Source organism: Hypoxylon trugodes (genome assembly GCF_022578975.1).
Source record: "Hypoxylon trugodes strain CBS 135444 unplaced genomic scaffold F4822scaffold_8, whole genome shotgun sequence".
Lineage (NCBI taxonomy): Eukaryota > Fungi > Ascomycota > Sordariomycetes > Xylariales > Hypoxylaceae > Hypoxylon > Hypoxylon trugodes.
Window position 1 is genome coordinate 1,914,468 of NW_026250023.1, and position 22,292 is coordinate 1,936,759.

The 22,292-nt window shown below is 47.1% G+C and overlaps 8 protein-coding genes across 8 annotated transcripts; 4 read left to right on the forward strand and 4 right to left on the reverse strand.

Annotated features, from left to right (window-relative positions):
• Nucleotides 1–512: 512 nt before the first annotated feature.
• Nucleotides 513–1,602, reverse strand: F4822DRAFT_352391 (uncharacterized protein). Its single transcript, XM_051455986.1, has 4 exons — nucleotides 1,305–1,602; nucleotides 1,153–1,240; nucleotides 956–1,089; nucleotides 513–903 (listed from the first exon to the last, which is right to left on the reverse strand). Exons 1-4 carry the CDS (start codon nucleotides 1,549–1,551, stop codon nucleotides 755–757), a joined length of 618 nt encoding a protein of 205 aa, XP_051311504.1. The 5' UTR covers nucleotides 1,552–1,602; the 3' UTR covers nucleotides 513–754.
• A 267-nt stretch (nucleotides 1,603–1,869) lies between these two features.
• F4822DRAFT_414017 (uncharacterized protein) lies at nucleotides 1,870–5,366 on the forward strand. The gene is made up of 3 exons (XM_051459089.1): nucleotides 1,870–2,457; nucleotides 2,508–2,655; nucleotides 2,715–5,366. The coding sequence occupies exons 1-3, from the start codon at nucleotides 2,445–2,447 to the stop codon at nucleotides 4,882–4,884; spliced, it is 2,331 nt and encodes a 776-aa protein (XP_051311505.1). The 5' UTR covers nucleotides 1,870–2,444; the 3' UTR covers nucleotides 4,885–5,366.
• A 1,223-nt stretch (nucleotides 5,367–6,589) lies between these two features.
• Nucleotides 6,590–9,194, forward strand: F4822DRAFT_352462 (uncharacterized protein). Its single transcript, XM_051455987.1, has 2 exons — nucleotides 6,590–7,049; nucleotides 7,154–9,194. Exons 1-2 carry the CDS (start codon nucleotides 6,968–6,970, stop codon nucleotides 8,620–8,622), a joined length of 1,551 nt encoding a protein of 516 aa, XP_051311506.1. The 5' UTR covers nucleotides 6,590–6,967; the 3' UTR covers nucleotides 8,623–9,194.
• Nucleotides 9,195–9,443: 249 nt separating this feature from the next.
• Nucleotides 9,444–10,638, forward strand: F4822DRAFT_352481 (Redoxin-domain-containing protein). Its single transcript, XM_051455988.1, has 4 exons — nucleotides 9,444–9,908; nucleotides 10,041–10,086; nucleotides 10,139–10,304; nucleotides 10,368–10,638. The coding sequence occupies exons 1-4, from the start codon at nucleotides 9,580–9,582 to the stop codon at nucleotides 10,394–10,396; spliced, it is 570 nt and encodes a 189-aa protein (XP_051311507.1). The 5' UTR covers nucleotides 9,444–9,579; the 3' UTR covers nucleotides 10,397–10,638.
• Nucleotides 10,524–13,829, reverse strand: F4822DRAFT_352506 (DNA mismatch repair protein msh-2). The gene is made up of 2 exons (XM_051455989.1): nucleotides 13,708–13,829; nucleotides 10,524–13,649 (listed from the first exon to the last, which is right to left on the reverse strand). Exons 1-2 carry the CDS (start codon nucleotides 13,729–13,731, stop codon nucleotides 10,881–10,883), a joined length of 2,793 nt encoding a protein of 930 aa, XP_051311508.1. The 5' UTR covers nucleotides 13,732–13,829; the 3' UTR covers nucleotides 10,524–10,880.
• Nucleotides 13,830–14,143: 314 nt separating this feature from the next.
• Nucleotides 14,144–16,189, forward strand: F4822DRAFT_352547 (uncharacterized protein). The gene is made up of 2 exons (XM_051455991.1): nucleotides 14,144–15,643; nucleotides 15,769–16,189. Exons 1-2 carry the CDS (start codon nucleotides 14,263–14,265, stop codon nucleotides 15,786–15,788), a joined length of 1,401 nt encoding a protein of 466 aa, XP_051311509.1. The 5' UTR covers nucleotides 14,144–14,262; the 3' UTR covers nucleotides 15,789–16,189.
• Nucleotides 16,190–17,812: 1,623 nt separating this feature from the next.
• On the reverse strand, nucleotides 17,813–19,003 carry F4822DRAFT_432590 (uncharacterized protein; the record flags this gene model as incomplete). Its single annotated transcript, XM_051461677.1, has 2 exons — nucleotides 17,813–18,587; nucleotides 18,651–19,003. 2 exons carry the CDS (start codon nucleotides 19,001–19,003, stop codon nucleotides 17,813–17,815), a joined length of 1,128 nt encoding a protein of 375 aa, XP_051311510.1.
• Nucleotides 19,004–19,804: 801 nt separating this feature from the next.
• Nucleotides 19,805–21,661, reverse strand: F4822DRAFT_352559 (kinase-like protein). The gene is made up of 3 exons (XM_051455992.1): nucleotides 21,180–21,661; nucleotides 20,658–21,125; nucleotides 19,805–20,580 (listed from the first exon to the last, which is right to left on the reverse strand). Exons 1-3 carry the CDS (start codon nucleotides 21,459–21,461, stop codon nucleotides 19,858–19,860), a joined length of 1,473 nt encoding a protein of 490 aa, XP_051311511.1. The 5' UTR covers nucleotides 21,462–21,661; the 3' UTR covers nucleotides 19,805–19,857.
• Between the last annotated feature and the right edge of the window lie 631 nt (nucleotides 21,662–22,292).

Consider the following 22,292-nt stretch of genomic DNA (forward strand, 5'->3'; position numbering starts at 1 on the left):
ACGGTTGTGAAAGGTCACACGTTTGGTTGACTGCGGATGGGACGATCTGATTTATCTATGAAGATGGTTGAGGGATCGGTAGTTCGGGAAGTGGTAAGGCTCTGTGGCTTCATTGCGCGCTTCGGATCCGGGGTGCAGGCAGTTTGGAGTAAACTATCATGCCGTGAACGGTCGGCTGCCCACCTCCCCATACATACAACTTGGCAGTCTAAAAACAGCCGTGACGAGTATGCACCTGGGTTGCAAAGGATCGCGATTTTACATCTGTAGTGGCACGTTCGTCCAATTAGCGTTGGGCGCGCTGAATATCTTCAGCGGATAAGTTGATTCGCCTAGTGGCATCGGGCGGTCTCCGTTCCAAGGCGCGGAAACATTGCCGAGGGATCCAGATGGCTTTACTGTCGTTGATATCCGAAGTGAATGGCGGATGGTATAGAGACTAGTCGAGATCATCTGCCTAGATATTTTATGTGCATCTTAAATCTTGCCATTGAAAATACTAGGAGCGAATGCCGACGTAAGTGGCTTGAGTTGTGGAGTTTGGAGCGGATGTGCGCCACTGCTGTAGGTAACCGTGGGCTTGAAAATTAGAGGCCCAAACCCCCTTGTCAGGTCTCGGAAACCTTTCCCATCCGTACGTAAGGCCCCGTCTGCTCTATGATAAACATAGAAGTATCAACCGAGTTTACAGAAAAGCCGTTTCACATACATTCTCGGTGTTAAGCGTTAAGCATGTGAGCGTCGAGGGGATTTTTCAATGTTCTCCTCTCGGAGGGAAGCTCGATGGCTGTACTGTACCAGTAGATGAAATTCTCGCCCAATGGACAGTGGTTAAATAAGACCAAGAGCCTTCCCAGCGATTAAAAAGTGCCGCATTTTCTTCAGTATCAAGTACCGGAAGTACTAAAAAACGGATTAGTTGATGAGACCTCAATAGTACCGTCAATGTACCGACAGAAGCCATTTTGATATTCCTTCTCAAGCTTGTCAATCTTCACTTTCAATAAATCTTCCTTAGCACTGGCAGGCCGTCCGGGTCGCCGTGCCTTTTTTACTTCGTTTAATTCTTCATCAAATTGATATACGAAACTACATTGCAAGTTAGTTCAAAGGGGTTACATAAAATAGGTAGGATACCTTGATGGAACTAACGTCTTAATAAGCTCCTGGATTACATCTTGCTGTAAGGGTTTGCCCTCATTTTGTCTCAGCGCCTCTTGAAAAAAGGTGGCTCGTTCAACTGGTTGCGCAAATATGTTAATTGATTGTGCTTGTAGGGATGGTGGGACAATCCATTAACGTACGGTAGGGTTTGTCATTTTTCTTTCTTGAGGCTGCGATTTTTTCTAACTTCTCATCTCGAACTTGGGCTCGATGTAACCTCTTGGAGTCGCGCGAGTATTGATGAAGAGAATCGATAGGACCCTTCTTTTTGGCAATGGCCTTGCGGGTTCTCTCAAATGATTTTGGCATTTTGAGATGATATTTGATGAGTGTCCCCGGCGTACTGAGTATTGGTGAATGACAAAAAAAAATGCACTGTACGTACATGAATGTATGTGGGAATGTAAGTTAGATTAAGTTTAGATATTTTCGAGATTTTTGCTTGCTGGAAGAATTAGTGGGGTTAGAATACTTCCAGAAATGGATTTATTGAGTGCAGCTAGACAGGCACTGGGTCCCTTTAGATCCTAGCGTCTGAATGTGGCTGGTACTTAAAAACTGTTATATAAAACGCGTTCTACATGGCCAATCTAGTATCTTTTTGCGGGTATATACCATATTTATGTAAGCTTTATGTACGCATATACAGTGTGTAAACAGGAACGTATGTGCGTACATGGATCTTTTAGTCCATTCTAAATTGGTGATTGGTTAGCCCCACGTTGCTGGTCCTACCCACATTATGGAAATCGCGGTGTGGCCCTTCCCACGACGCGGTTGCCCTTATCGATTGACCCTTTAAACCTCCACGAACTGGGGGCACGGTGGTAGGAGCGACGAACTTTCTAAAGTCTACATATTTGTCACGCGTTCTGTTTCTTGTCTATTGAACTTTCTTTCCATACAATTACAACAGCACCAACCTTCCTCTACCCTTTCCCTCGACACTCCTGGGGTAACACTTCGACATTGTTTACCTCCGCAAATTGTCAACAACTTCAAATCCTTGCGCGAATTGAATATCATTCTCGGTGTGTTTATACGTGTTTACCGCCGACTTATTCAATATCTTGAAATTGTATGGTTCAATTGATTGCCAAAGGATTTGCTTTGCTCTTCATCACTAAACCCTAAACCTTTGAAATTTTTGCTACCTTTTGCTATCTCAACACTTGGGTATCTGGTTCTTCAACGTGGTGTCAATACTTCGGATGATCACGAAGTTATCATAAAGGTATCACGGTCCAGGCGCTGGAGAAGGGGGGATCCACTTGGTCAAGATGGGTATCCAAGGTATGATCACAACTAACGCTGTTCTCAACACGACATACTGATTGATATAGGACTTCTTCCGCTGCTCAAGTCAATCCAACGACCGACGGAGTTGAAGAAATATAGCGGGGAGACCTTCGGAGTTGATGCCTATGGTTGGCTACACAGGGGCGCTGTACCGTGCGCCATTGAACTCGCACAAGGTAAGCCGACACGAAAGTAAGTACCAATAATAATACTTTGCATAGAACACAACCCTCTAACACCTTGCCTATTAGATATGTCGACTTTGCTATGAACCGTGTCAGAATGTTGAAGCACTTTGGCATAACGCCGTACTTGGTCTTCGATGGCGGTTTCTTGCCTAGCAAAGCTTCAACGGAAGCCTCGCGTGAAAAGCGTCGCGAAGAGTGTAAAAAAGCGGGTTTGGAGTTATTGAAGGCCGGTAAGCCTTCTCAAGCACACGCCGAGCTTCAGAAGGCGGTCGACATAACTCCAGAGATGGCAAGGCATCTCATCGAAGAGTTGAAGAAAGCTGGTGTCCCATACGTCGTCGCGCCGTACGAAGCCGATCCTCAATTGGTATACCTAGAACAGCAGGGCATTACCAATGGTATCCTTTCGGAAGACTCTGACTTGTTGGTCTTCGGAGCCAAACGCCTGCTAACTAAGTTGGACCAATATGGAAACTGTATTGAGGTGAACCGAAGGGATTTCGGTGCATGCCGAGAAGTTTCCTTAACGGGATGGTCGGACGCACAATTCCGCCAGATGGCTATCTTGAGTGGCTGTGATTACCTCGATAGTATCAACAACATGGGACTGAAGACAGCATATAGGATGTTGCGAAAACATAAGACGCCGGAAAAAGTAATCCGCATGTTACAATTCGACGGCAAATACCGCGTTCCAGCTGATTACCAAAAGATGTTCCACCAAGCCGAACAGACCTTTCTTTATCAATGGATCTTCTGCCCTAAGGCGAACAAACTGATCCATCTCACTGCGCCCAGTCCAGATCTCGATATGGCAGAACTTCCATATATCGGACCCTTTATCGAACCGGAGGTTGCTCGAGGTATCGCCGTGGGAGACGTGAACCCAATTACGAAAGAACCAATCATACTCCAAACTTTGCCGTCGCCGAGGAAACGTACTGCGTCCGGAACTCCCCGTAGTATGCCTCAAACGCAAGCTACCCGAGAACCCCCCGAGAAGCCGATCGACTCATATTTCAAGGGCCATCGGCGAATTCCTATGGGTGAAATGGAGCCCAATTGCTTCTCGGTTGATCCTAGAAGAGTTTCCTCGTTAACTGAAAACGGTAACCGACCGATCGTCTACCCCCTTCCCCGACCGTACCTTGACCAAAATGGCCCGAACTCATCTACTAGCCGCACATACATCAATAGGCCAGAAAGCTCGTCCAGGACCCTACGACGCCGAACCGAACCGGTAACTAATATTCTTAGCGACAACGGTCATTCTTTGACCTCCAACTCGAGACGCCAAACAACTGGGCCGGGAATGGAAGTCTCGGGTAACTCTAGAAGCACTGGAGTCAACCAACCTATTCGACCGCCTAAGAAGGCGCGCTTGTGTGATGACGCGAGCTCGGGGCTGAGTCTTAGCAAGGAGAAGAGCAAGTTCTTTACCGGTTCTAAGGGTACGACTGTTAAGAAAGAAGAAAAATACCTAATGTCAGATGATTCAGTCGAAGATGCGTTGAACGATCTCCCGGATTTTGGTGGGTGGGCCCCAGCGCGAAGGGGCCACAAGGAAATTGCTGTGTATGAGGAGGCGCAACCGCCGGTTGATGACGAGAGGCCTAAGGACGACGACTTAAATGTCGAGGGTATTATGGACGACGCAACCGCCTCGACACAGAACGAGCCTCCGAGTACGCCCAACATTATCGAACGGTTCACGTACGCGCCGAGTGTTTCGTCCACTTCAGTAACTCGCGGACCTGGCCAGTCGCGTAGACAGAGCGCTTCAACAACCTTTTCTGGTAGAAGCTCACTTTCTGGGTCAACACCCGCTTCTTCCATCGCGTCGTCGACTCCGTTTTCATCAAACACACAGCCATCGACGGCCAAGACGACACCGGCGACGCCCCGCATGACGCCACTTCAGCGCCTCGGTATCCAAGCTTTGGGTCGTAATAAGCAGCCACCTACGCCCACATTTGCCGTACCCCGCCCACCGAAGCGTTCTACCCAGGGAAGGCGAATACTGGACTCCATTCCTGTGAACCCGGCGGACGTGCCTCTACCACCAGTCGACTTGGAAGAAGTGGAAGCACTACATGAACCAGTCGGTAGTGAAGATCTAATGATCCCTGAAAGCGAGAATGAGGATGGTCCGGAAGAGCAGGAGAATTTGGGATCTGGCAAGGACAAGAGAGTGGCAAGGAGAATGGATTTGTCTAGATTTCGCTTTGCTTAAGACACAAGGCCACCCACCTTGATGTAGTGTAGGGAGGCAAAATGAGGCTTAAAAGGGACATTGCATTTTATATACCAGGCCCAAAAGGGAAAAGGGGTTTATACCAGCATAGCGCCGGAGTTTTGAGCGAACATCATTTATGAAGCATTGGCGTTTTAGGGGGCAATATTTGATTGATCAAAAGGAGTCAGATACCTAGTCATGCACGGCAGCCCGGGAAAAGGAAGTCGGAGGTGTAAATGGATTATTAATACAGCCTCAGAACCGGATGTCGGTATACATGTGTTGTTGTTCACATAATGCGCATGTATTTGAGCGGTTGAATTATTCTACGTGAAGTGTTTATGTATGTGATAAGAATAGGATATGAATAAATATTCAGGGTCGTAAAATAGGGGTAGATCGTCAGTTTGACCTTGTTGGCGCTGTTCGTGGCGTTGTAGGATAAGTGGATTAGGATGTCGCCTTGCTGTACTGTCAATGTACTGCAAGTGCTTCCTATTTCGGAGTTACGATATTTGGTAGGTGATTTGTCTATGGCGTAGTAAGTGTTCTACCGAGGTATCGCCGATATAGGTACCTCAAGTCTGTACATGGGTACTCCACGCCTGACCCCCTTGGCGACGGAATCAGGTGGCACTAAAGCTGCATAGGACCTAGCATAAAACTGGTAGCGTAAGCAATGCCAGTCAGTTGCGTCAGAAACCCGCCTGCCCGCGTCTGCCGGTGGCTCCCCTGTATTTCTTGTATTTCTTGTACGAAGCAGAAGGGCGGAAGGGACAACGGAATATTAGGATTTGGTCATACATGTAGGTAGCACCTAATAGGTTGAGACTAGAAATGTTAAATGAATGTACCTAGGTATTAAAGCATTAAAATAGACTAAGCCAAAGTTACATATGTACCCTAAAAACTTAGAAACAGGCAATGACCTGACTTGTACCGTGTCTTGTGTCACCTCGATCGCCGCGGGAAACACCCACTAAGGAAGAAGCCAAAATCGGACCCACTAGCAAGCAGACCATAACCAACAAGCCGCCTAAAACAAACCCGCGCACCGCCTAGCCCACCGCCTGTACCGGTGTTAAGGTCTTATCTAAGGCTGCTAACGGTGCCAACGCTTAGCATTACATCGGACTCGCCTTTCCACTAATAACGTCCCGAAACCAAAAAACCACCACCAAACCACCTGAGCGAACACTCGACACTCGGTCGTATTCCGTCGTGCCCCCTTCGTCCTAAATCAGTCTCGTACTTACAAAACTTAAGATCCTTATTAGCGGTCATTGCTTTTGATTTGTTTCTAGGTAAGATACATTTTGTCATAGTTTTGTTACATCACATCCTCCATCGTTCGTCGAATGCCAGAAACAGTGATCGCATTTGCATACATGTATCAATCCCAATGCCCTAAAAGAAGATGGTCACGAAACAATAGTTTGAAAGGAGTCGCCGTCGATTACCCGTCCACACTATATATATTAGAAATGCAACCGCCCCTTTTCAGCTGACTCTACTTCATTACTGCTGTCGCCCCTCGCTACTGTTGGTTACTGCTATTGCTGACAAAGTAGCATTTCGTCCAATCCAGCATTCAGCAGCAATCAGCGTTCCCGAATTTGATTCTATCCCTTCCATCTACCACTTACACCCTACCATTTATTTACTCCCGAGTCACTTGACGACATCCGCTTGTTCGATTCCGCCGAATCATACTCGACCGAGGTCACACCACACATCACTAACCATCCGAGTAGAGTCTTCGTCACAAAGTTATCATAGTCCCTCGTTATACTATTTACCGTCGATGTCAGAGAAGGAATAGAGGCCTTTTAACGACCCCGATTTTGTTATCTCATCTAGTGCCTTTGTGCGCTATCTCGATATCCTCTTTACATAAGGCTCGTCTTTGGCGAGCATCCCCGAGCCGACATCACCAACCGACAAGATTCCTCCCACAACGAGGAAGCGGAAGGCTGCTGAGGCGAAGATAGCTGCGGACACAGGCGAAATACTTCCGAATAAGAAGGTCATCGCCTCAGCAGCTGAAGACAACGAAGCACCACCCACTCCAATAACCGGTATGGATTCAGACGAGGATTTCGTTTCCGTCTCTAGCGACGACGGGATGCAGGATGACAGCGATGATTTATCCGGCGCTGAGGGTATGTCCATTTCCTTAATTCTTTTGTGTATTGTTTCTATCTTGTCTTACAACTTGTTTTGAGCCTCGCGATGGTTTGGACGACGCTAACACTGTGTGGAACAGATTTCGATGTATTCGATGACGAGCCTGATGATGAACCCGGTATCCCCTCACAAAAGTCGGACAAGAAGAAGGGGATATCATACGACTTCAGCTATAAAGTACACACACCACGGGATTTGCACGGCCAACAAGAAGAAATGATTACTGAAGTGAACATGATCTTAGAAATGAGAAAAGAGGATGTTGCTATTCTCCTACGTCATTTCAGGTGGAATAAGGAACGTTTGATTGAAGATTATATGGATAACCCGACTAAAGTCCTGGAGGCGGCTGGTCTGGGTCCCAGCTCCAGTAGTCCCCCCAAACTAGAAGTCAAACCTGGTTTCGTCTGTGATATCTGTTGCGAGGATGAGGAAGGGTTAAAGAGTTTCGCGATGAAGTGCGGTCATCGATACTGTGTCGATTGTTATCGCCAATACTTAACCCAGAAGATTCGCGAAGAGGGCGAAGCTGCGCGCATCCAATGCCCCGCCGAAGGTTGTCACCGCATCATCGACGCCAAGTCACTCGATTTGCTCGTAACGCCACAATTAGCCGGTCGATACCAAGAATTACTCAACCGAACATATGTTGAGGATAGAGATGTCCTCAAATGGTGCCCTGCTCCCGATTGCGAAAATGCTGTCGAGTGCGCTATCAAGAGGAAGGATCTAGACAAGGTTGTGCCAACGGTAGCTTGCGCATGTGGTAATAGGTTTTGCTTTGGTTGTGTCCACAGCGACCACCAACCGGCACCCTGCGAATTGGTTAAGAGATGGCTCAAGAAGTGCGCCGACGATAGCGAAACAGCGAATTGGATCTCGGCCAACACAAAGGAATGCCCCAAGTGTAACTCCACGATCGAGAAGAATGGAGGCTGCAACCACATGACATGCCGAAAATGCAAGCACGAATTCTGTTGGATGTGTATGGGCTTGTGGTCCGAGCACGGCACGAGTTGGTACAACTGCAATAGGTTCGAGGAAAAGAGCGGGACAGAAGCACGAGACGCCCAAGCCAAGTCACGAGTATCCCTGGAACGTTACCTACACTATTACAACAGATACGCCAACCACGAGCAGTCGGCACGTCTCGACAAAGACGTCTACAATAAGACCGAGAAGAAGATGGTACAATTACAGACAGCATCTGGCATGTCCTGGATTGAAGTACAATATCTAAACTCGGCGTCGCAGGCCTTACAAACTTGCCGACAGACGCTAAAATGGACATATGCCTTTGCCTTCTACTTAGCCCGAAACAATCTCACGGAGATATTTGAGGACAACCAGAAAGATCTAGAGCTTGCCGTCGAGGCGTTATCAGAGATGTTCGAGAAGCCCATCGCTGAATTGTCCGACTCTAAGCTGAAGGTGGATATCATGGACAAGACGGCGTACTGCAACCGAAGGCGAGTAATTCTACTGGAAGACACTGCCAACAATCTTGCGAATGGTAAGTTCACTTTTTCGCAGCAACTTTCTATATGAACGCATGAGATAGCTAACCGGTTATTTCTTTCTAGGACGCTGGACTTTTAACGTAGATCTTAAGGGCGTCATGCCTGGAGCTGGTGGAGTCGTATCCCGTTCCTAATGGAATTGTATTGTAATGGCATAGATAGAACAGGGTGATCATGGTTGGCGTCTTCGGAATCGGAATGCGGGATTCTTTGCGTTAACGTCCAATTCGCCTCGCTTACTCTCATACGCTTTTACTTAGTCTCGCTACCATCACCGCTACATCTCTTTTACAATTAAAATGAGCAATAACTTCAGAGAGCGATCCTATTTATATATCTAACGACTAGCGTATGTACGCGTATGGTATTAAGTCAACATGTTGGTGCTGCGTCATTACTGTAATGTTTCTTACGCATTGACTCCTCAAGACATGTTACCGTCTAAAAATGAATTGCCTTTCAACGCGGAGTGAAATAAGTTATTTGAGGTTTATATTATCCTACTCTTACATCTAGACCTTGGTTACCTATTTATAGTCGGTATTTTGTTTCCAAAAATGTATTTTAGCAGTACGGCAAAATATTTCAGTACTTCACACCGCCGGTAAATGAGTACCTAGGTCATACAGAGTATTTTCGGACTTCTAAATTTGTCATCGCGGGTCGGCAGTAAGGATACAGTGCGAATAGTCCGGGTAGAGTTCGTTAACTTTAGGCGGAAGACGATATTTGGTGGGGAGAGGAGGAAGGATGGGGAGATGTGTTAGGTACAGTGTAAGGTCAACCGGAGAAACTGTGCCCCGTAGATCTGACGAACGTCATAGCTGGCTTGTTGAGAACGTGAGGAAACTTCCCGTTTGTAACTTATACGTGTATGTATATCCGAAATCCGGAACTCTAACGTGTATTCGACTCAACACCAATTCATTCCATCTTATACTACCAGAACTTGAGGAAATAATTCACAGTGAAAATAAAAATCACAATGGCATTCCGCGCCCTCCGCCGCATGCCCCTCCCCACCACCGCTTCCTTACGTGCACCAGCGCAACAGCGCATGTTCCACGCCACACCCCGCGCCTTCATCAAAATCGGCGAAGCGATCCCCGATCTCGAGGTCCTACATGAAGACTCACCGGGGAACAAAGTGAGTCTCGCGAAAGAACTCGCTGCTGTGCACCGTGGGGTTATTGTTGGCGTGCCGGCTGCGTTTTCCGGGGCTTGTAGTCAGAAACATGTTCCGAGTTATATCCAGCATCCGAAGTTGAAGGACGCGGGTCCGGTTTTTGTTGTTAGTGTTAATGATGCTTTTGTGTGAGTACCTCTTTTTTATGATTATATTGGGAGGGGAGGTTTGTTTTTGTGGTGAGATTTCGGAGGTTGGTGGGGTAGGATGAGAAGAGAGGGCTATATACCATTGATGATAGATCAGCTAACAAGTAACAGTATGAAGGCATGGGCTGACCAGCTCGACCCTACCCACGACTCCGGTGTAAGTCTACCTTCAACCCCGACTTCCACATATATCACTAACAACGATCTAGATCCGCTTCCTAGCCGACCCAGCTGGTGAATTCACCAAAGCCCTTGACCTAGGCTTCGATGCGCCCGCCATCTTCGGCGACACGCGTGCCAAGCGCTACGCCATCGTCGTCGAGGAAGGCAAGGTCAAGTCCCTCCACGTCGAGCCCGACAACACCGGTACCAGCGGTGAGTATCCTTCCACACTTCCATATGGTATTGGGAGGAGCGTGTGTGCTAACTTACGAGTAGTTTCTATGGCCGAGCAAGTCCTAGCTTAGGCGCGGCTCTTCGAGAATAAGGTGTCTTGGTCTTGGTGGATGGATTTGAAAGGCAAGGAAAATTCAACGATTGTACATAGGCGGATATGATTGAAATGATGCTTGAATCTAGAATTTAACATTCTCTCAAGCAGTAAATGTAGTGAAAGTGGTGAAACGACGAGCACCCAGATACTCAACAGGACTCTTGACCATCACAATTGTTTCACGAATGCATTAGATCGAACCACGGGCTATTATTAGGTATCTTTTCAATAACCCTACAATACCATACTTTTAAATAGCATGCTAGCAAAATAGCATAGCATCGTAGCTCACTCAGCCAATCTAGCTAGATATTTCCTACCACCCTCCAAGCGCCGAACCCGGCTAAGCCGTCACAATTACCTATATAGCACAGTCCTTCCTTATATCATCCATACCGTGAGCAGAGGCGTGTCATAGCGTCCGTACTCTTTTCCATCAAGTATCATACCATTAACCCTTACAAAGCCTTAACAGCAGTAAAGAACGGGTTTTGTAACAATCTCTCATCCTTCTTCACCAGATCCCTTAGCCGGCTTATCATCTCTTCCTTGCTCATCCTTCCACCAGCAACCTCATTCTTCCACTTTACAAGGACCTCCTTCAGTCTCGCGCTACCTTCCTCCACATCTTCCTTTCCGTACTGTTGTTGCATGCCCGCCGGCCCATCACTCTCATGCTTTGTCGTAAAGTCCTCCAACTCATCGGCCTTTCGCTTCGCCATCCGTACTACTTTATCCGGAAATCGGACAAGCTCCGCTACATGAATACCAAATGACTGATCGCAAATACCGGGCTCCACTTTATATAAAAGCGTTACTTCTCTCTTATCAACGCTCTCACTAGAAGCCGATGAAGAGGAAGAAATGTGGGCGGTAACGTGCAGATTCTTGACTTGAGGATGCTGGTCTGCAAGCGCTGTCAATTCATGGAAATGCGTAGCGAACATAGCGGAACACCCGATCTCAGTGACGATGTGTTCGCTAATGGCCCAAGCTAGACCAAAACCGTCGTACGTGGACGTACCACGGCCTAACTCGTCGATAATAATAAGCGATTCGGCGGTGGCTGACTTGAGGATATTGGCGGTCTCCAACATTTCAGCCATGAAAGTTGAGACTCCCTTTAGTTGAGAATCGCTAGCACCGACACGTGCGAGGATTGAGTCGAAGATAGTCAACTCGGCCTCGGAGCAGGGAACGAAACATCCTACTTGAGCCATTAATGCGATGACGCCGATCTGTCGGATATATGTCGATTTACCACCCATATTGGGTCCTGTGATAATCAGAAACGATGACTCACCGCGGCGGAGCTCGACATCGTTGGTGATGAATTGAATGTCGTCTTGCATTTCCATGCATGGGTGACGGGCCTCCTTCAGGATCGTAGAGCCTTCGCCTCGGGGGTGAAGGGTAGGCCGAACATATGATGTGGGTGCATGGACTGAGCAGTGCGCGAATGACACGATGACGTCGAGGTGGGCTAGGACACCAGCGAGCTGTTCCAACACTGGGCAATAAGAAGCTGCGACGCTTACAACCTCGTTGACTAAGCCACTTTGCGTTCTATCGTATGTTTGGGACAGCTGATCGAACTCCCGACGATACGATTGTAATTGCTTCGTAGTAAAATAAACACCGTTCTTCTGTGTTGAGCACTCCTGATATTGAGAATTATTTCGAATGCAACCAGCTTCCGTTCTCGTCAGTCGCATACACCAACCATGAACCTTGTGGTTTTCTAAGAATATCTTCTTGTTTTCCTCTTGGTTCAAATCGTCTGCCGCTTTTCGGAATTCCTTATCCATGTTAGATCGGAGCTTGTCGAGTTTCCTTCGTACGATGCGCAAGTTGTCATCAAACTCGGGCTTAATTATGAATTCGTGGTTGTCAAGGGCCTCAAGATCGACAGTTGTTTCCACCATATCCGCGAGCTTTCCTAGACTATCGGAAAGCTCTCTTATTTTGTTGGTATACGTCTCGTCCAGAGGATCCTTGTATTTTTCGTCCATTACCCCCTCAAGAGTTCCTAGGAATCCGGGTAGGCGAATAACTACCTGATATGCTCTGACGACGTCTTCCAAATTGGCCTTGTTTCGCTGGAATCGTTTCGCCAAACGATAAAGATCCGGCACTGACTTCAAGTGTTCTTCCTGCATAGTTTGGCGTAGTTCTGTGTCGTTAACGAATGCTTCAACCAATTGTTGACGCTTCTCGATCTCATCTTTGTTCATCAAGGGTTGTTTTAGCCATTGCGATAACAACCGACTACCAACAGGTGTTTTGCAGTGATTCAATAACCCATACAAACTCATAGTCTTGGCACCGTCTCTCGCGCCTGGCATTAAATTGAGAGCCTTGAGCGCCGCAGCATCGAGCTTCATGAATTGGGATAAGTCATGTTGATATAGTTGAAACTGGCCAAAATTGGAAGGATCGTGAAGAACGCTTAGGTATTTGACCAGCGCTGCTGCTGAGCCCATTGCTAATTTGAGGTCGGTCTGGGGGAGCAGGGTTGCGGATCGTTCATCTTTGAGTAACCTAGCGAGATCCTGCTCGATATCCTTCGTCCCAAAATCTCCGGCTGGTCTTTCGGATATGGCAACTCCACAATTGTCGATAATCTGTCTCAGTTTAGCTAGCTCGGGGTCTTTGTCTTTTTCCGCCTTGTCGATCTGTATAAGACACTCCCTAACGCCAAGCTGGATAAGTAGAGCTTCGAAGTTGGAGTATAGGTCGTTGTCGAGAAATTCGCTAACACCAAGCTCTCGAACGCTAGCATCGGCAAAACAGACACCAACATTCCTAGCTTCACTGGCCTTCGCAGATATTTTGACAGCCAATATCATAGGTGCGGATTCAAATTGTCCGCCTAGTTCTTCTTCAACATCTTGTAGGTTTCCGGGAGAAGCTTGTTTGATAACCTTCCAGTTCAGTCGGCCACCGCTACTTGCGTATATCTCAACTCGTTTTCCGAGTTTAAAGAGGGCTTCTCGTAGGAATTGTCGGAATACGGTGACGGTCATAGTGACTGAAGCTAAACCGCTAGCATCATTTCGTCCTAGTTGTCGTACGACCGAGGTGGTCTTGTAGACCGTTCTTGCGATAAAGTTGGCATCTTCGCCATGAGCTGTGTACCAGTCGCCTCGGTCGAATATACGTACGGTTTCGTCGCCTACAGATGGTAAAGACTTGAAGAAACGTATGAAGCCATGTTCATCATCGACCTATTATAGAAATATTAGTTCGAATTTGGAAGGTGACTTGAGCTCGTGAATAGCATACCTTCAACTCGGGTCGGGACGACATCTTGGCTTCTTAAAAGCTAGGTATTTCAGTCTCTAACAGTATTGTTACGTTGTTTATGTAAGTGAGGAATGGAAAGGTTCGTCTGAGACTTCTGTTACATCCTCTGAGGAGTAATACCAACTTTGAGTCGTCGTATGTAAGAAATTGGAATAGATATTTAAGGGTCCAAGTGCTAAAAGTCGCGTTCGAAATTCAATTAACGACGAAAGACGCGACGGTACGCGCTAAAACTCACTAAGAACTTCGCTAATCCACTTATGTAAATCACCCCTACCACCCTACTGGGACCCCTGCAATTGCTCTTTTCCGCGGGGTATTCTAGGTACAATGTACTCACGAGCAACCCCACCAAGCTTTCTGAAAGTTTTCCAGGACTCACTAAAGCTTAGGTACCTTTCCAGCCCACCTCTGCCCCAACCATCGCCAATACAACTTTCTGCTGCTCTCCATTTCCGCTGGCGCACTCGCAAAAGTTCTCGTCGCATTACCCTCTAGCCTCACAATATCGATCCAATTGACATTTTGGGCAACATGACAGAGACGACACAGCCTGAAAAGACCGACGAGATCGTTGGGACAAGCGAAACCTCCTTCGTAGAAAGACCTGATGTAGATCTGAGGCGCGAACCCGAGGAAGATGGATTAAAACGGCAACGACCCGACGATGACGGCAGCGACACGTTATGCAACAACGAAGGTATAAAACGTGCTAAACACAACCATAAAGACGGCGACCTTGTTAACCATAAAGACGACCAAGATGACGAAGTTGCGACGAGAGACCTCGAGCGCGATTTCGACTGCGAATCCGAATCGCCCAAACTCTCCAAGAACCAACAACGAAAGCTGAGGCGAAAATTACATTGGGAGGCCAAGAAACATGAGAAGAAATTCCATCGTAAGGAGAAGCGCGCGGAGAAAAAGGAACGGGCGCGAAAAGAGAGGGAGGCAGAGATCGCCGCTGCTGCCGCTGAAGGGAGAGAACCAGTCCTTGAGGATATTACCAAGCGACAACCTAGACCGGACGCTATCCACGTACCAATTGCTATCATAATAGATTGCCAATACGAAAAATACATGATGGACAAGGAATTGGTGTCTCTATCAAGCCAGGTCACCAGATGCTATTCCGACAACAAGAACGCAAAATTCCCTGTTCACATGTTCGTCAGCTCCTACGGAGGCAAGATGCAGGAAAGATACGAAAAGGTGCTGAACAACCAACACACAGGCTGGAAGAATGTTCACTTTACTGAAGGCGACTTTGTCAGTGCTGCCGCTGAGGCTCAGAAGTTAATGGCCAGTTCAGGGGAAGAACAAAAAATCGAATTACTAGAACAAGGCAAAGAAGGTGATTCTATTTCACTAACCAAAACCGACGACCCCAAGAAGCTGAAGAAATCTACTCCCGTCCCCGAACCCGAAGCCGACGATGTAGATAAATCCATCGTCTACCTGACCGCCGATTCCCCTTACACTCTCGATCGCCTCGAACCGAACACCTCCTACGTTATAGGTGGCATAATTGACAAGAACCGCGAAAAGGGCTTGTGTTACAAGATTGCGCGGGGCAAGAATGTACGCACAGCAAAGCTACCTATCGGCGAGTTCATGGTAATGCAAAGCCGTCACGTCCTCACCACGAACCATGTCATGGAGATTATGCTTCAATGGCTAGAGACAGGTGATTGGGGTGCTGCTTTCATGAAGGTCATTCCTACGCGAAAAGGAGGGCAATTGAAGGAAGACGAGCAGGAACACGAGAGCACTCCCGATGGTGTTCAGGACGAATCAGTAAAGGCGACTCAGGGATCCCAACCGAAACAAGACGTGGCCACAGCCAATGATCACGAGGACATTCCATCAAATACAAACGGACAAGAAACACCGAACACCAAAGGATCGAATAAAAGTAAGCCCATTTTGCCCCTTACCAAAGTACATGTCAAAAAAGTCGCGCGCTTGAAGGAAAATCCCAGACGGAAGGTGCTCAAATGGCTGGCTGCTAAGGCTCACTAATACATATTACATCTATAGTCGATGAAGCCGCCAGTTAACGACAGCCGTCTCGCTGCCTCGCTCTATGCCGACTTACATGTATCGCCGAATACTCTTACAAATATGCACATACTCAATCATAACTAACAAGTGACGGAAATGTCCCATGGGACACGCTTTTGACGCATTATTATACCCATCGCAATTCAACACGAAGAGAACTTAGGACATTAGAGGTTGAGCATGGTGCGTCCCTCCCCCGTACTTTTCTCAAGATCTTTCAGCGCAACTTCAACAACTTGATTTGATATGTTGTGGGGGGTCATGGATTGAGATAAATCGGGTTTGTCTCAATGCGGGTTCCGGCACATACACTCTAAGTATAAACCCCAGCGGATATATACATGATGCTCAGCTAGAGCAGCAAGCTTACGGTGTCCCTCAGGGAGTCATGATTTAGTCAAAGCGTACCAGCTCCACTGAGCGCCAAGCCTTTCCGCATGATACTTATAACCCCAGGATCAAAATAGGGCTCCCAAATAGAAAAAGAACTGAGTTTATACCCTCTTGTTGTTCAACTGCTAGTCAAATGGCAAAGTACCAACCGCCCCCTCGAAGATTCTTTACTAATATCATATCTGTCATCCCTTAAGTTTGTGCAGGTGACTCTATTCCATTCGATTCCAATACTATGTGTGAGTAATTGAAAGATGATCAAAATTATATTTAAATATCGTTTCCGCGCTGAGTTTCTCATGTTTACACCAACATCGTTCTCGCAGCAGGGTCTGTACCAAATTGTTTTAATCCGGAAGCGCCCCTATGGCAACTAATATTAGTAAATGTGTTATCGGTAGCAAAATATGTTATATATAATCCTACTATCATAATTGCCAATCTTTTCCCGTCTTTTCTTCAATTTTTTCCTACCGCAGCCCCCCAACGCGCATGGTGGGGATGAGACGCTGTTTTGAGATGGATTCCTCTACAATATGCTCGCTGGTTCGCCACTGCGACACCTATTCTTCTACCACCATAACCGGGCGACAGTACCCAAACGCGAGAAACCACAATGCAATGCTTACAGCGACGGACTCCACACAATATTCATTCATTGACATGTCTGTCCGGCAACGACCGTTTGTGGCGAAGTGCCTTCTCAGCAGCAGTTACCGTGGCTTGTAAGATTGCGCCATGGTCTATCTCTAGGAAAGTCTCGGAGACGGGATGACGGAGTCGCCTTTCATTATGATGGTAGACGACTTGCTGAGGAGGATCTTATTTGTGGTGTTCGGGGAATGATGAAGGAGGCCTGGCGCCTAGCGAAATATGGCCCTTTTAGAAACCCCGATGGAGGTGTTGTAGGATTCGGGCAAAGCGAGCCCACATCCATGATGGGACGACTCCGAGACAGACAACGTCAATCACAGATGAGCAAGGGGTTTTCATTGGAAAAAGGCATCACAGTCGCGAGACCCGTGGTCCCTGACAAGAAGAGGCAATAGAGATTGATAGGATTTTCGCGAAACGCAGAGTTTTGTAGCGAAAAGACAAGCTCAATCGATATTCGTGCTAAGTCGGAAGATTAATACGATACACCTACCATGTAAAACGCACCCTTCTCAGCCATAAAGAGACCTTGTCGACCCAACATCCGAGACCCGAGACCTCGTGGAGGAGACCCTTGGTATTAGGATGAAAATAAGAGGGTGATGATGCGAATAATGAGAACTCTTTTTTTGCAATCTGCTTTCGGATATCAAGTGCTCTAAACTAATGTACACAGACAGAGGGGGTTGTTGCTGACCAAACCAACTCAAAGGTCTGATCAACTGCGAGGACTTTTTCCTCGGGATGGCAAACGACAATCGGGAATACCTAAATGATCAACGTCCAGAGGATAAAAAATCAAGCCATCCTCATGCTATGCCCCGTGATGGCGCCCTCTTAAACGCCTCATGAACTCCTCACTCCTGAATTGAATGGATATCTAGCAATCAATTTTTTGTCCTTTCTTTTCGTTTACTCTCCTACCCCCTGAAAATGCAGCACCCGCACCCGCACCCGCGCCCTTACTCACAACTTAGTCCCAACCGTGACCTCGACCCGCCGCGCCTGATCCCGAACCACCATCCCAAGGCGTAGCCTCCAACTCAACCGGAAACTGACTTTGTCCCTGCAACTCAGTCTGTCCTTGGTGTCCCTGGTTCTGCACAGCATACCCCGTATTCGCGCTATCCTGACCGTACACCGCCGCCCGGTGCGCGTCCATCAGCTCCTTAAGCTGTGCGCCGTGCTCCCCCTCCGCATTCTGCGACTGCAGTTCTTGTAATTGCTGCTGTTTCTTCCGTCGATGACGCGCGCAGAGGACGTACACACCTGCTACGATTAACCCGAAGAACGCGACGAGACCGACTGCGATCCCGATTGTTGCGCCTGTGGAGAACGGGCTGGGATTCTCGGGGGGGTTGGGGTCGCCGTACGGGCTTGTTGAAGAGGGTTGTAATGCTGCTGCGGTAGTGGGTAGGGGTGAGGGGTTCTGTGCCTGGGGGCTGTTTCCATCTGTTCCTGTCGTGAGTGTGGAGAGTGTTGATGGGACCGAAGTTGAGTGAATTATAGGGGGAAGATACATGATAGAGCGCAAGGAATTCGCGATCGGGTCCGGGAAAAGGGTGAGATCGGTCTCGTTCCAGAAGATGAAGATGGGCTGTTCGACACCGACGGCAGGCGTGTTGATGTATGTGCCAGTTTCGGTGAAAGTAGTTCCTGTGGCACCATTGACAGATGCAGTTATAAGAGGTAGGAGACCTGTTCTGCACTCGATGTGCGATTCGTCGCGATAGGTCAATTGATACTCGCTATTTTCAATATGTTAGTTGATTCCTTCTTTTTTTTTTCGTAAAGATATTCCAAGTACTTACCTGCTGCAACATATTGCGGCATACCACCGAGACGCCGTTACCATACCATCGCTCATACTCTCGACAGTCATGTCCATGCGCTTGAATTTTTGGCCACTAGGACAGAGTCCAGGTCTGAAGTGGTTATTGGTTCCCCTGTAAGGCAGGCAGGTTTTGGCGTAAGTACTGCTAACATCGCCGAGACCCTTATATACTGATCCCGGGGTAGAAGTATCATAGACCCATTCGGTGCTACATTCGGTACCCGGCGTGTAGGTGGTGAGGAGAGCAGGATAATTAAAGGAATCGGAGAATGGCCCCTTCGCCGTTACGACGTAACCGGGGATTCCCTCGGTATCGCTGCTACCAGGCATTGTGCAGCGCGATTCGAAATATGACTTCTGTGAGACGTGTTTTGCCGGAATCTCGAAGTCTTTGATGTGTTCGAACAATCAAAACCTGGGAATAATGTTGCGAGGGAGTAATTTTTCTCAATCTGATTGACTATTTGTTTCGCCACAAACAAACACCACCCCCGGGTCTGTTCGACGTTCGATATTCCGGTGGTCGAAATTAGTGCGTAATAGGTTTGTTTCCCTGGTAGGTTGATAGGTGTAATTGGTGAGTGGTCGGTCAGGTATCCCAGGCTACAGACCCGGAGTCAAAGAATTGTTTGCACACTTGAACCAATGTGGGTAAAATGGAAAGAATATTCACCAATTAAGTCATCATGTGCCTGCCTAAAGAACAGATTTAATTGAAATAGATACACCATGTTTTTCGCTAGTAAAGCACAGGGAATTGATACACTTGCAAGACGATTTCGCTGCGAAGGTGAGGGCTCAAGCGGCATCATTTCGCACATTTCGCGTCCCTTACGTGCCTTTAAAGAAATACGAGATTATTTAAGTCTTTCGTCCGCGAGTCTTAAAAGCTACAATGTGTTAATCCCATTTCTCGTTAATCGTGGTCTATCAATACAAACCAAGTAGCCCTTCATCGTATCGTGGAATTGCAGGAAACAAGAGAGCGGGCAATGAGCCTAAGGATGAAGATATCGCTAGTAGGAAATTGGACACCAGAACTTCGTCTAAAGTCTATACTATGTAATCACGACGAACTTCAAATATTTTCGAAGACACATCATAGTTGCATTTCCTGAAACTGGGAGAATGGGTACATATTCATTCACATCTAGCTGTCTAATCTAGCATCGCGATGTTCTCTCTCACCATCCCATTAAGCCTCTGATATACGTACCCATGTTATACTGGCTCGGGTCTTGCAAAGCCCAGTCCATCCAACGCGGAAACTGAGTTCCGCCCCTGTGGTCTACATCAAAGCTACCCCCTTGTACGCGAAAAAACTCCAACATTTGGCTTGCATTAGGACGGCAATTATGGTCAAGAATAGCCATATCTCGTACGTTGAATGTAGTTGTGTGGTATAAAGCCGAGAGCAGGACATCCCTACGAATATCAGTTTGGTCCAGGAATATTCCAGTCTCCAATTTATCGCGGAATCCCGTCTCGTTGTAAATCCACATCAAGACTACAAATAGCGACCAGGTGTCTGCCTGCGGACCATGCTGCCTACTGCCATCGAATATTTCTGGTGCCGAGAAGGCAATCGAGCCAGCTTGACTCCTGGATAGGGTAGCACTATTGATTAGACCAAAATCCGATAGTATAAAGGTGAGCCTCCCCTTTTCGTTGTATTCGTACAGAATGTTGTCCGGTTTGACGTCGCGATGAATGAGTCCCTCTCTAGCAACATAGTCGAGTGCTTGAAGCATATGCATAAGGATACATTCTGCGGTCCACGCTACCTCGCCGGCTGCATATTCTCTCCTGAACATCCAATTTCTCAAGTTACCCTTCATAAGTGGCATGAAAATCTCGACAGTGTTCGTCTGATATCCTTGTGCCCCAAGTAACTGGATAATGTGTTTCTAGAAAGTTGACCAGGTATTAGCAAACCGATGCCCATCGAATATGTCGGCTGGATAGCATATATAAATATACTTACGTGATGAAAATTGTTAAGCCATTTTATCTCCCAATCTCGAGTATGTTTTACTTGCCTTCGCCATTGAGCATCATGACGCTTGGTAGGGGAACTGATTAGCTTGACGGCCATGAAATTCCCGGAATGCACGTCCACCGTCTTCCTGACCTCCCCAAAGGATCCAGCCCCAAGTCTCTCTAGCATATGGTGTTTCACCTTCGTCCTGGGGCCTGCTGGTGTCTGGCCTTCGTAACCGATCACATCATCAATACCATGAAGGCGATTTTGTATGAAATTCAGGCTTTCTTGAAGAGCGTTCGGGTTCCATCTAAACCCAAACCTAACCGGATCACGGGGTTCGCCTATACACAGTACCAAGTTAAGACCTGGCATTACAGCATTCCGTATATAATGGCCCGGTTTGCTATTATCACGTCTAGGTGTCTTGTCTTTATTTTGGTAAACTCGAGTCTTTCCATCAGTCCTGTCCTGTATTTGTTATTAGCTATTGTCATTCTAGAAGCAATCACAGACACTACCCACTTCAATCAATATCACACCTGTCTTGGGATTGATCACAAATGCACAATTGACGTATGCAACGTCCAATCCTTCGACATAGATATCCGAATCTCTAGGGTCATTACCTAATCTCGCAAGCGTTTGAGGATGTGTTTCCTTAGTCGTAGTCCAATTCCCAAAGTGGATGCAGGGCGTTTTGTACCATCTATCTTCTATCAAATGTCTGTTGTGCTCGTGCGCTAAACAGTCTTCAGCCCGTTCATTAAGCGCCGAGAGAGAGAAAAAATAACCGGGGCGTTCCATGATAAATAGAAGTATATACTTAAGGACGTACTCAAAGAACGAATGATGATGAGATTTAGAAGTTGGAATCGAAATCGACACAGAAATAGTGGCGCGTAGCTAATTATATCTCAATAGAATATCCTAAAACGTCGGGTACTCTGCGCGGTAGTAAAGGGGTAGCTGAAAGTAAGCTGTAGATTGTTGATCTTTCGATCCGTTGAAGCAACAAAGACTATGAATAAGTATATAAGACGTTCGGTCGCTCCTTGCTTCGATAGAAGAAGGCTGTTCTGGAGAGAAAGAGAAGCCAACCTCATACATGATCAATCAGTTTGTGTTCTAGTTTACATTAGATGAATTCCAAGCATGTGGGCTCAAATCAGTTGTGACTGATCTGTGAGCTCTACTGGTTCATCAGGATGCGAATTACAGCGAGGGATGTCCAGTTAGGGAGGGTTATTTTCACCTGGTGCCTTTCACGATCCAGGCAAGCTTGCGAGGCCCCAAAGACTGAGATAATGACCAGATCCTTGAAAAAACGACCTGTATCTTGGATAACGACTGGTTCTCCCAAGAGACAGCGGGTCTAGATACCTTGTATATATATTTTGCCACTGGTGTATGCGATTGAAGTGCTATTTTCTACCAACTTAGGTAGACAGTCAGTCATACGTTCTTGTGAATGCCATCTTATCTCGTAAACAACGAGAAACGTCATGATTCGAATGCAATATGCTCTCACGCCAGGGAATTCCTAATGCGCACGCATTCTTACCACGACGGCAGCATCTTGTCTCTCTCGCTGTGTAGATACACAGCGACATGATAAGCCGGGGGGATAGAATGACG

Coding starts and splice junctions, on each gene's coding strand:
- F4822DRAFT_352506 (XM_051455989.1), bottom strand. CDS start 13,731: ATGTCGTCCCGACCCGAGTTGAAG. Junction 13,650..13,707: donor CGTCCCGACCCGAGTTGAAG/GTATGCTATTCA, acceptor TTTCTATAATAG/GTCGATGATGAACATGGCTT.
- F4822DRAFT_352547 (XM_051455991.1), top strand. CDS start 14,263: ATGACAGAGACGACACAGCCTGAAAAGACCGACGAGATCGTTGGGACA. Junction 15,644..15,768: donor CACCAAAGGATCGAATAAAA/GTAAGCCCATTT, acceptor TTACATCTATAG/TCGATGAAGCCGCCAGTTAA.
- F4822DRAFT_414017 (XM_051459089.1), top strand. Junction 2,656..2,714: donor CAAGGTAAGCCGACACGAAA/GTAAGTACCAAT, acceptor CTTGCCTATTAG/ATATGTCGACTTTGCTATGA.
- F4822DRAFT_352462 (XM_051455987.1), top strand. CDS start 6,968: ATGGATTCAGACGAGGATTTCGTTTCCGTCTCTAGCGACGACGGGATG. Junction 7,050..7,153: donor TGATTTATCCGGCGCTGAGG/GTATGTCCATTT, acceptor TGTGTGGAACAG/ATTTCGATGTATTCGATGAC.
- F4822DRAFT_352481 (XM_051455988.1), top strand. CDS start 9,580: ATGGCATTCCGCGCCCTCCGCCGCATGCCCCTCCCCACCACCGCTTCC. Junction 9,909..10,040: donor AGTGTTAATGATGCTTTTGT/GTGAGTACCTCT, acceptor AACAAGTAACAG/TATGAAGGCATGGGCTGACC. Junction 10,305..10,367: donor CGACAACACCGGTACCAGCG/GTGAGTATCCTT, acceptor ACTTACGAGTAG/TTTCTATGGCCGAGCAAGTC.
- F4822DRAFT_352559 (XM_051455992.1), bottom strand. CDS start 21,461: ATGGAACGCCCCGGTTATTTTTTCTCTCTCTCGGCGCTTAATGAACGG. Junction 21,126..21,179: donor CAGGTGTGATATTGATTGAA/GTGGGTAGTGTC, acceptor TAACAAATACAG/GACAGGACTGATGGAAAGAC. Junction 20,581..20,657: donor GGCTTAACAATTTTCATCAC/GTAAGTATATTT, acceptor TCAACTTTCTAG/AAACACATTATCCAGTTACT.
- F4822DRAFT_352391 (XM_051455986.1), bottom strand. CDS start 1,551: ATGTACGTACAGTGCATTTTTTTTTGTCATTCACCAATACTCAGTACG. Junction 1,090..1,152: donor ATCCAGGAGCTTATTAAGAC/GTTAGTTCCATC, acceptor CTTGCAATGTAG/TTTCGTATATCAATTTGATG. Junction 904..955: donor GGAATATCAAAATGGCTTCT/GTCGGTACATTG, acceptor TCCGTTTTTTAG/TACTTCCGGTACTTGATACT.